Genomic DNA, 12,263 nt, shown 5'->3' with positions numbered 1-12,263 from the left:
AATGCCCTAGCCTTGTTTAACTACTCACCAACTTGACCTCTTCAAACAGGTGCGAGCTCCCACCTGTATTCTGTGTGGTGAACTATAGAGACTGGCTAGCTCTATCTCTCTGCCCTCTCTCTTTCTCAGATTTTTGCAGGCTGACCAGGTTGGCGACTTTCAGGGATATCTTAAGAAACCTGCAACCCAATTCTACAGTGGCTTCCTCTGGACCTTTCCCTTCTAAAGCCCATTTCCACAGCAATGTAAATCACATGGGCGCTGTATCGAGGTAGAAATGCTAATTATCTATACTTTAGACCCCCACCTCCATTCTATCTTGAAATTATATAGACAGTTTAAAGTATAACCATTTACAAAACCTGACCTTCCTGACACCTTCCTGTGAGACCTGGAGACAAACAGTGTACCCAAATTAACACAATTGCTCTTGCCATTGTCTACTCGTGTGAATATCTTTCACCTTCTTCCCAGTGGGGCAACCTGGGTCCCCCTTTAAACTTTAACAAACAAGCCACCCAATATTATTGTTGGGCAGAATTCAGAACAGGTCACATGACCCCCTTCATTCCTCCATTTACCCTAAGTTAAAGAGACAGTCCAAAAACATAACTATCTTATAAACTTCATATTTGTAACATGTCACCCAAAAAGATGAAAAATAATCACTGAGGTGATGATTTTTCTATAACACTAACAGAATATAACATTGTAAATACTTTATCAACTAACTTACTACATATAATACATGTAATATTCTCTCCCTTGTTGTCACGTTTCACCGTTACACAATCCACATCACACTTTTACAAAGATTAATCTATTACCATCAATCGCATGTGACGATTAAGATTTACAGTTCAGTTTGTATAAGTCTTTAAAGTACTTTCTCATATAAATGAGAATTTGCTTTACTGCTAAGTGGCTTCGCCTTCCATTATGTGTTGCAAAACATCACCCTTCTCACTTTGCACAGTTTGTATCATTTTTTGGTATCCTTGATTAAAAGAGGGCACAATTGGCTCAGTCTTGGTAACTTTGTCAAGAGCCACGCTGTTACTTGTTGACAATCCCTGTGATTTTTGAATTTCATTAGGTGTAAGCTGTAAATCGAGACAAAATCCTCTGTCGCAACTCCCCTTTTCATGTGGCTTCTTTAGAATCAAACATTACATTCACAAAGGGTGTTCACTTTTAAACACAGTTTGAGTCACTTTGCTCAAGTCTTAACTCCAGATCTCCATTTCCTTTCATGGTTGTAAGTGTTTTATTGTCCAGGTCAGTAAAGAAATTCTCAGCCAGCCACACAACTGAATCATTCTCCTTCTGTTTAACTGCGTGCTAACAGTTCTTCTTCTCTACTTTAAGAATCTCCATAAGGTCATGTCGATGAGAAGCCATACGAACATATGCATTAGGAGCAGGTGTAGGCCATTCGGCCCCTCGAGCCTCCTCCACTATTTAATAGGATAATGGCTGATCTGATTGTAACCTCAACCCCACATTCCACCTACCCCCAATAACCTCTCTCGTTAGTTAAGAATCTATCTACCTCTTAAAAATACTCATTGACCCTGCCTCCACTGCTCTCATGGAAGAGAGTTTCAAAGGTTCATGATCCTCAGAGAGAAAACATTTCTTCTCTGTCTTAAATGGGAGACCCCTTATTTTTAAACTGTGGCCACTTAAACTGTTTGCCCACAAGGCGAAACACCTTTTCAGCATCAACCCTGTCAAGTCCCATCAGGATCCTATATGTTTCAATAAGATCACCTCTTAATCTTCTAAACTCCAATGGATACAGACTCAGCATGCCCGACCTTTTCTGGTAAGATAATCCCCCCCATCCCATTTATTATGTGAACCTTCTCCGAACTGCTTGTAATGCACTTGTACCCTTTCTTAAATAAGGAGAACAAAACTGTACACAGTACTCTAGATGTGGTCTCACCATTGTTCCGTACAACTGTAGCAAGACATCCTTACTTTTACATTCCATTCCCATTGCAATAAACGACAACATTCCATTTGCCTTCCTAATTACTTACTGTACATGCATACTAGCTTTTCCTGATTCATGTACCAGGACCCCCAGATCCCTCTGTGCCTCAGAATTCTGCATTCTCTCTCCATTTAAATAATATGCTTCTTTTCTATTCTTCCTTCCAAATGGACAAGTTCACATTTTCCCACATTATACTCCATCTGCTAAATTTTTGCGCACTCACGTAACCTAACTCTGTCCCTTTGCAGACTCCTTATGTCCTCGTCACAACTTACTTTCCTACCTATCTTTGTGTCATCAGCAAATTTGTCAACCATACATTCGGTCCCTTCATCCAAATCATTGAGAGAAGTTGTAAATAGTTGAGGCCCCAGCGCTGATCCCTGTGGCACTCCACTCATTACGTCTTGCCAACCCGAAAATGACCTATTTATGCTTACTCCCTGTTTCCTGTTAGCTAACCAATCCTCTATCCATCCTAAAATGTTACTCCCTACACCATGAGCTCTTATTTTGCATAGTATACTTTGATGTGGCACCTTGTCAAATGCCTTCTGGAAATCTAAGTACAGCACATCAACAGGCTCCCCTTTATTCAGGTTGCCTGTTACATCCTCAGAGAACTCCAATAATTAGTCAAACATGATTTCCCTTTCACAAAACCATGTTGACTCTGCCTGATTGCATCAAGATTTTCTAAATGCCCTACAATTTCCCTACAACAGATGTCAAGCTAACTGACCTGTAGTTTCCTGCTTTCTGTCTCCCTCCTTTCTTGAATAGATGAGTCACATTTGCTATTTTCCAATCTGATGGAACCTTTCCAGAATCTAAGGAATTTTGAAAAATTAAAACAATGCATCTACTTTCACAGCAGCCACTTCTTTTAAGACCCTAGGATGAAGTCCATCAGGACCTGGGGACTTGTCAGCTTTTAGTTCTAATTTTTTTTTACTACCCTTTCCCTGTAATTGTTTTAAGTTCCTACCTCCTTTCACCTCCTGATTCACCATTATTTCTGGGATGCTATTTGTACCTTCTACAGTGAAGATAGATGCAAAATATCTGTTCATTTCATCTGCAATTTCCTTATTTTCCATTACTAATTCCCATTCTCACTCTGTATAGACCAACGCTCACTTTACTTACTCCTTTCCTTTTTAAATAAGTGTAGAAACTCTTACCAGCTGTTTTTATATTTCTAGCTATCTTTCTCTTGTACTCTAATTTCTCCCTCCTTATTAATCTTTTAGTCATTCTTTGCTGTTATTTATATTCTGTCCAATCTTCTGAGCTGTCACTCATCTTTGCAGAATTATATGCTTTTTCTTACAATTTGATACTACCTTTAACTCCTTTAGTTTGCCACAGATGGTATTTCCTTCCCTCAGAGTCTTTCTTTCTTATTGAAATGTGTCGTTTCTGAGTGTTCTGAAATATCTCCTTAAATGTCAGCTACTGCATCTCTACTGACCCATCCCTTAACCTAATTTCCCAATTCACTTTAGCCAGCTCTGCTCTGCCTTCATGCCTTCATCATTGCCATTATTTAAGTTTAAAACACTGGTCTTAGATCCACTCTGCTTTCCCTCAAACTGAATGTGAAATTCAATCTTATTATCACTGCTACCTCACTATAAGGTCATTAATTAACCCTGACTCATTGCACGTTGCCAAATTTAGTACAGCCTGCTCTCTGCTTGGTGTTAAAACATGCTGCACTAAGAAACTATCCCAAAACCACTCTGTGAACTCATCATCCAGGCTCCCTTTGCCAGCCTGATTTGTCCAATCTATATGTAGATTAATATCACCCATGATTATTGCTGTACCTTTCTCACAAGCCTCATTATTTCTTCCTGTATACCCCATCCTACAGTGTGGTTACTATTGGGCCTATAAACCACTCCACAAGTCACCCCTTACCTTTACTATTTCTCATCTCTACTCAAACTGATTCTACATCTTGATTTCTAGAACTAAGATCATCTCTATTGTACCAATGTTATCCTTAATTAACAGAGCACCCCTCCAACTTGTCCTAGCTTCCTGTCCTTCCTAAATGACTTGTACCCTTGAATATTCAGGTCCCAGTCTTTGTCATCCTGCATCCATGTCTCTGCAATGGTTACCAGATCATACATATTTATTTCTATTTGTGCTATTAGTTCATCTGTTTTGTTATGAATGCTATGTGTGTTCAGATACAGGGCCTTTAGTTCTGCCTGTTTTACTATCTTTGTGACCTCTAGCCTTATCTGCTGGTGCACTCTTAGGTTTGTACACTCTGCCCCTTCTTGATCATTGTTTCCCTTATTCCTACCTTGCCTTATCTTCTCTATTTAATTTATCACATCTTCCCAAACTTGATTCCTTGCCTCATTATTTAGTTTAAAGCCCTCTCTACAGCCCTATTTACACTCATCCCAGCATACTTCAGGTAAAAGACCATCCCAACGGTACAGCTCCCACTTTCCCCACTACTGGTGCCAGTGCGCCATGAATCGAAGCACATTTCTCCCACACCAATCTTTGAGCCACGAATTTAACTTTCTAATCTGATTTATCCTACGCCAGTTAAGTCATGGCTCAGGTGGTAATCCAGAGATTATTACCTTTCTGAGGTTCTGCTTTTTAATTTAGTCCCTAGCTGTTCATACTCCCTCAGCAGAAACTCTTTCCAAGTTCTGGTATCTACATGAACCATGGCCACTGGATCCTCCCCCTCCCACTGCAAGTTTCTCTGCAGTCCAGAGCAGATGTTCCAAACACTGACACCAGGCAGACAACACAGCCGTCTGGACTCCTGCTCTTGGCTGCAGAGAACTGTGCCTATCCACCTGACTACCACTACATAACTCTCCCTGCTGGAATGGCTCCCAACACCATGGGACCATAGTCAGTTTGCTCATCTTCCCTGCACCCTCGCTTTCATCCATACAGGCTTCAAGAACATTGAACCTGTTGGACAATTGCAAAGACTGATGCTCCTCCACTTACCTTCTGGGTTCCCATACCTGCCTCACTCATAGTTATACCCTCCTGTCCCTGACCACTGATCCAGGTAACTTTCCCCCTCCCTGATGCATCGTAGTGCCTGTAGCCCAGCTGACTCTGAGCTGAAGCTCCCCAAGCTGCAAACACTTGTTGCAGATATATTTGCTTTGGATCACCCAGGCGCCCAAGAATCACCCAGGTGTCCAAGAAATCCCACATTCTGCAGTCGCAACACATCACCTGCCCTGCCATATTTGTTGTGTATTAATTAATTTATTTTTAATTTATAGAAGAATCCCGATACTCTTCCAGCCAGCTCATAAATTATTTTAAATCATTTTCTTCACTCAGCACGAGCTTTCCTCAAATCTTCTCTCAAATGAGTAACAGTTTTATCATTCTGAAGTTTTAATTTAGATTCCAGAACTCAAATTCTTCTTCATAGTTCCACTGTATCAGTATTAGTTACGGCCAAGTCATTTTGTTTTAAAGCACTGCTTCCTGTTTTTCTCCATCAGCCTAGAGCGCTATTGCTGTATTTTGCTTTGACACCTATGGCTTAGGGTGTGCCTGCAGGCTTAATTCAGATAGTTTCAATTTGTTTCCAGCTGTTTTTAAGCTCTTGACAGACTTGTTAACATTTTAATTGTATTGTTAAGGCTAAGGATACACAGGTGATTGACAAGTGTCTTAAGCATGTATAAAGAGAAACTTTGGGGACACTGGGTGTTGGTTAGGGAGGAGGTAGATATTTGTAATGTTGCATTCTGTAAATAAATCTCGTATTAACGAAAATTATTAGCATATGGTTTCCTACTTCACCATCTGGCTTCTGATAGAATTAATATGCCTGAGGTTTCAGTGTCTTTTTAATCTCAGAAGTCTAAATTTTTGGCTTTTTGGACATATCTTTGGTTGAAACTAATTTTCACAGTATGAGTGCAGATAGTCATGGATTTCTGTACGTCACAATGTATTTCATACATTTTCAACTTTTACCAATCAACTGGAATTGTCTGACATCACTGGACACACAGCAGGACTTTATTTCCAGCGAGGTCATTCCCTAGTATGAAATTAATACCATTCATAGGCAACTTCTTTAACACCATTCCCGCAGTTAGAATGCCAGAAAATAAACCACATTTTAAAATAACTTTCTGCCACACACTGGTTCAACAACATCCATTCATACCCTTAACCAATATATTCCTAGATAGCATACCTTGTATGGGGAGCTTTCCATCATCTACCACCATCAGCGATTGAGCTGACCCCTTATCTCTTAGACTATTGTTTGCTTGCTTCACCGGACAAAGATGTGGAGACCTCACCCATGAATACAAAATCCTTATAATCCTCTGTTTTGATTTTTACCAATAGTAAATATATCAGTAAAAACATGGATACAAAATTGGCTGAGTAAAGGAAACAGCGATTCATGGATATTTTTTGAGGCTAGAGGAAAGTTTGTAGTGGAGTTCCCTAGGGGTAGTATTGGGACCCTTGCTTTTCCTGATATTTATTAATGAACGAGATTTTGGTGTGCAGTGGATAATTTCAAAGTTTGTGGGTGACACAAAACTTGGGAGCATTGTAAACTGTGAGGAGCAAGGTTTTTAAAAATTCATTTATGGGATGTGGGTGTCGCTGGCTGGGCCAGCATTTATTGCCCATACCTAATTGTCCTTGAGAAGGTGGTGGTGAGCTGCCTTCTTGACTTGCTGCAGCCCCTGTGTTATAGGTACGCCCACAGTGCTGTTAGGGAGGGAGTTCCAGTATTTTGACCCAGCGACAGCGAAGGAACAGCAATATATTTCCAAGTCAGGATGGTGAGTGACTTGGAGGGGAACTTCCAGGTGGTGGTGTTCCCATGTATCTGCTGCCCTTGTCCTTCTAGATGGTAGTGGTCGTGGGTTTGGAAGGTGCTGTCTAAGGAGCCTTGGCAAGTTTCCGCAGTGCATCTTGTAGATGGTACGCACTGCTGCCGCTGTTCGTCAGTGGTCGAGGGAGTGAATGTCTGTGGAATAGAAGGGATGCCAATCAAGCGGGCTGCTTTGTCCTGGATGGTGTCAAGCTTCTTGAGCGTTGTTGGAGCTGCACTCATTCAGGCAAGTGGAGAGTATTCCATCAACTCCTGACTTGTGCCTTGTAGATGGTGGATATGCTTTGGGGAGTCAGGAGGTGAGTTACTCGCTGCAGGATTCCTAGCCTCTGACCTGCTCTTGTAGCTAGTATTTTTTATGTGGCATGTCCAGTTCAGTTTCTGGCCAATGGTAACCCCCAGAATGTTAATAGTGGGGGATTCAGTGATGATAATGCCATTGAATGTCAAGGTTAGTTTCTCTCTTGTTGGAGATGGTCATTGCCTGACACTTGTGTGGCACGAATGTTACTTGCCACTTGTCAGCCCAGGTCTTGCTGCATTTGGTCATGGACTGCTTCAGTATTTGAGGAGCTGTGAATGGCACTGAACATTGTGCAATCATCAACGAACATCCCCACTTCTGACCTTATGGTGGAAGGAAGGCTTAGGACAGTACCCTGAGGAACTCCTGCAGTGATGTCCTGGAACCGAGATGATTGACCTCCAACAACCACAATCATCTTCCTGTGTGCTGGGTATGACTCCAAGTAGTGGAGAGTTTCCCCCCGGATCCCCATTGACTGCAGTTTTGCTAGGGCTCCTTGGAAATGTAGAACTTCATACGAACATAGACCAGTTGGTGGAGTGGGCAGATAGGTGGCAGATGAAGCTCAATGCAGAGAAGTGTGATGTGATGCAGTTTGGTAGGAAGAACATGGAGAGACAATATAAATTAAGATAGATGTACAACTCTAAAGGGTGTGCAGGAGCAGTGGGACTTGGATGTATATGTGCATAAGTCATTGAAAGTGGCAGGACAAGTGGAGAGAGGGGTTAATAAAGCACACAGTATCCTAGGCTTTATTAATAAGGGCATAAAGTAGAAGAGCAAGGCAAATATGCTGAACTTGTATAGCACACTAGTTAGACCTCAGCTGGATGTCTATTGCGTAACAGTTCTGGGTGCCACACTTTAGGAAGGATGTGAATGCATTGGAGAGAGCACAGAAGAGGTTTACAAAAATGGTTCCAGGGATGAGAAACTTCAGTTATGAAGATAGATTGGAGAATTTGCGACTGTTCTCCTTGGAGAGGAGAAGGCTAAGAGGAGATTTGATAGAGGTGGTCAAAATAATGAGGAGGCTGGATAGAGTAGATAGGGAGAAACTATTCCCGCTTGCAAAAGAATCCAGAACAAGAGGGCACAGATTTAAAGTGATTTGCAAAAGAATCAAATGCAATGTGATATAAAAATTTTTTTCACACAGCGAGTGAAAAACAAAGGTTTGGGTCTGGAATGCATTGCCTAGAATTGGAGGCAGGTTCAATTGAGGCATTCAAGAGGGCATTAGATAATTATTTAAATAGAAACAATGTGCAGGGTTATGGGGTAAAGGCAGGATAATGGCACTGAGTCATAATGCTCATTCGGAGAGCCGGTGCAGACACGATGGGCCGAATGGCCCCCTTTTACACCACAACAATTCTGTGAAGCTACCATTTGTCACTAGTGTCACCTACTGTTGGAACATTTTCTGTAGTCACGGCATGAATGCTCTCAAGTGCTGTGATTTTGGGTTTTAATCTGCAGTAATCTGCTTTTACGAGCTCTCTTATGGCAAAAATAACATTTTGGTCCCCTCAAATCGCACTTATCCTCCATGCTATCTTTTTTAACTGCTCTGAGGAGCCTATGCCTTTTCATTTCTTCTACCTCCCCCCTCATTGTAATTAGTGTTCTGTTCATTATCACTTCTCTTTTCTCTCCAGCTTCTGTGGCGGTTTGGTTTGCAAACAAAGGTTTGTTGCTACCTATGTGTTTGTAGGATAGTTCATAACCATCAGCCATAACAGCAGTTTTTCTTCTCTTAGAAGCTTTATGGTCTTCTAGGTATTACCTAATTCCTAAAGGGGTAGTGTTTTCAAATTTTTCCATTAACATTACCTCTCTAAGGTTTTCAAAACCTTACTCAAGCTACATAACTCTGTACCATCTATCAAATACCATTTCCTTTTCTCTAGCAAGTTCCACAAAAGTTTGATTCTGTCTCTTCCTCAGATTTCTAAATGTTTACTTATAAGCTTCTGGAACTAACTCATACGCATTAAGCACATCAGTCTTAAGCGCATCATAATGTGCAGACTGTTCATTTGAAAAGGTTGAATAAACCCCCAACGCTTTCGCTACCAAAACGCTCTATAATAGAAATATCCAAATTTCCCTAGGCCATTGTAACTGTGTAACAATTCCTTCAGCTATGCAAATACATTTGAACTCCTTCCTCACTGAATTTAACCATTAAGCGAATATTCTTTGCCAAATCAAACAAAAACTGACTCACTATCAAGTCCCTGTTTGCATAATCAAAGCCTTTCTTTGTTGAGATCAAATTTCCTTGCTTCCTTTTCTTATTGAAATTCAAGGCTTTTCCTTTCTAATTTTTCCTTTTCTCTTTCTCTTTGAAACTCAAGTTCAAGTTTTTGCATTTTCCTTTCTCTTTCTTTTTCCTCTCTTTCAAATTCAAGACTTTTTATTTCTATTTCTTTCTGAAGTTCTGCTTGCTTAATTTCCAACTCAATCCTGGCTAAATCAACCTGCATTTTATCTGCATTAGCCTTTTCTTCCCAAAGTTCAGATGTTGAACGAATACCTCAACAATTTCTGCCTTTTTAGCACCTACTCTTAAATCTATTTCCAGCTTCTCTGCTATCGCCTTCAAATTAACCTTTTTTTTAAACTGTTGCAAGGGTGGTTTTGTGGTGCAGTGGGTAGTGTCCCTGACTCTGAGCCAGAAGTTCCAGGTTCAAGTCCCACTCCAGGACTTTATAATCAAGGAAGGTGCATTCAAAACGCAGCCAAACAGGTTGAGTATCAACCGGTAAATCCTTCCAACATACACCAATGGCTGGCGGTAAGAGTTGGAGAGACTCCTAGCCGGCCATGTCTACTGGTGTAAATATCTCTCATCTTCTTCCCAGTAAGACAACGTTGGCCCCCCTTTAATAACCAAGCCACCCAAACTTGTTGTCGGGCAGAATTCAGAACAGATCTTATTGAATGGTGGAGAAGGCTGAAAGGCCTACTCCTGCTCCTAAATCCTGTGTCACATGACTCCCTTCATTTCTCCATTTTACTCTAAACTAAAGAGACAGTCACAAAACATAACAATCTTACAAACTTTATATTGGTAACAAGAGGGGAGAGAAAAGAGAATTTCAACCTGAAACCTAGCAATGCAAGTTTCTTTTCTAGATCATTGCCAGGAACAAAATGATGTGATTGTTTTCTTTTATTCATTCATGGGATGTGGGAGTCGCTGGCTAGGCCAGCATTTATTGTACATCCCATATCATAAGTTATGAACCAGGATTGAAGAATGCAAAAGATTTGGTCTCCTTTTAAAATGATAATGTTTTAGATTTAATTTTAAAAAGATAATCTTCCTTAATTTTGCAACTTCTTGTAAATGTAATTTATTGGTACAAGTCTAGATAATTCCATAAGCATAGCTAATACTGCTGCTCAATTCATCCATCAGTAAATGCATATTTTATTTCACAATGAAATACCCTCCTCATTCAGGCTGAAGTGAGCAAACCTCACAGCCAAAAGAAAACCAAATTTAAAAATGCCTTGAATTGGGATTGAAATTCTACCCAATTTTTCAAGAATGCAGAGCTCAGACATCAATCATATTTATGATGAGAATGTATATTTAATTAGCACTAATTGCACTTTTTAAATTTATTGTTCTGTTGTAGGTATGTAGTTATATCAAGAGAAGAAAATGAACAGAACCTCATGGCATTCCAGCACAATGAGAAGATATATTTCCGAGTGTGTAGGGACATTCGCCCCGGAGAGAGGCTGAGAATTTGGTACAGTGATGATTACATGAAACGTCTGCATGCAACTACACAGGACACTGTTGACAGAAGTCTCCTAACTGGTAAGTGCTTTATGCAATAAAAATAAGAATCAGTTGGAATTAATAGTGGGGTTCACCATTTTGGTGGATTAGCACTGTTACATTATGTCATTTTTACTACTATTGATTTCTGGTTTTGGTGGATAGAAATAATAGGAATCATAATTCAAAATTGGTTTAAAAATGTTTTTGCTGTGATCCTTTTTCTACATACTGAAAGTGACCTATCCCAGAACCATTGTGATATTGGTTCTTGCAGCATATTAAAGTTCAATATGATCTAGTAATGTTAGGCATCGGTGCCAGATTATGTGGGTATTCAGTGAAGTATCTTAAACTTTTATTCATAGAATATCAATTGCATACATTTTAAATGTATAAAACTTAATGCAATGGAAATGGTGATTCTTTCAAAGCCTCACGGATGCCCTTTGGTAAAACCTTAACACAGGCTCTGGGCTCAATCCAAAATGAGGTAATTACAATATTCCTTGTTGTGTTATGTTGCCTGATTCATGTATGTCACTATGCTACTGAGTTGCCCCCTGAGAATAAACTTTGTATTGATCACTGACTATTGAAACTGTTATTTCTGAACAGTACTGTTTTTTAGCAGAAGTATGCCATCAAAAAATCAATGCTATGTATCTAGGGGATAGGAGACTGTAGGTACTGCCAATATTTTATTTTTGTTTTTTATTAAGCATTACAATGGTTATTGTACAAATTGATGCAACAGTGAGCTGGGAAAGGCACAGCTTTTATTTGAAGGCTTCTGCAGTAACTGATGAAAATATCACAGTGCTACTCAGGTATAGAATGCTGTTAAAATGACTGTTGTTGATGTAATTAGGGCAGTTTATGAAAGGAAATAAAATGGGTTCTGTTTATTGAAAACTATGATGAATGATTTAAGGCTTGTAATTCATGTCCAGAAAGCGAGTGGGTCATGCAGGCCCAACTCAGTAATGGGTATTTTCCTTAGACCACACAGCGCTGTAGTTTATGCATTATTTTTTCTGTAAATGTAAGATAGCCTAATGGTTTTATTCTGTTTGTTTTTGGCTTGGCAGAAGACTGCTTCATGCTCTTTGCAGAAGTGGTATATGGCAGCCAAATTCTGTACAGTATAAAGGGGGGCTGCTTTGTATGCAAAGGTATAAAATTAAATTTAAAATTTTGATTGATTTTTATAGTAATAGTAGCGATTTTGTAAGGGATATTGGAGCAAATATTAAACAGTTGC

At 39.9% G+C, this 12,263-nt stretch overlaps 1 protein-coding gene across 4 annotated transcripts in view; it reads left to right on the top strand.

The window, feature by feature from the left end:
• prdm11 (PR domain containing 11) overlaps positions 1-12,263 on the top strand; it is a 159,628-nt gene that overhangs the window by 28,844 nt on the left and 118,521 nt on the right. For all 4 annotated transcript variants that reach the window (XM_078548857.1, XM_078548854.1, XM_078548855.1 and 1 more), the window contains exon 6: positions 10,851-11,038. In XM_078548857.1, the coding sequence (XP_078404983.1) occupies positions 10,851-11,038 (188 nt within the window). The remainder of the gene's footprint in view (positions 1-10,850; positions 11,039-12,263) is intronic.

Source organism: Cetorhinus maximus, chromosome 9 (genome assembly GCF_964194155.1).
Source record: "Cetorhinus maximus chromosome 9, sCetMax3.hap1.1, whole genome shotgun sequence".
In the NCBI taxonomy this organism is placed as follows: domain Eukaryota; kingdom Metazoa; phylum Chordata; class Chondrichthyes; order Lamniformes; family Cetorhinidae; genus Cetorhinus; species Cetorhinus maximus.
This window is presented reverse-complemented; position numbering and strand designations above follow the sequence as displayed.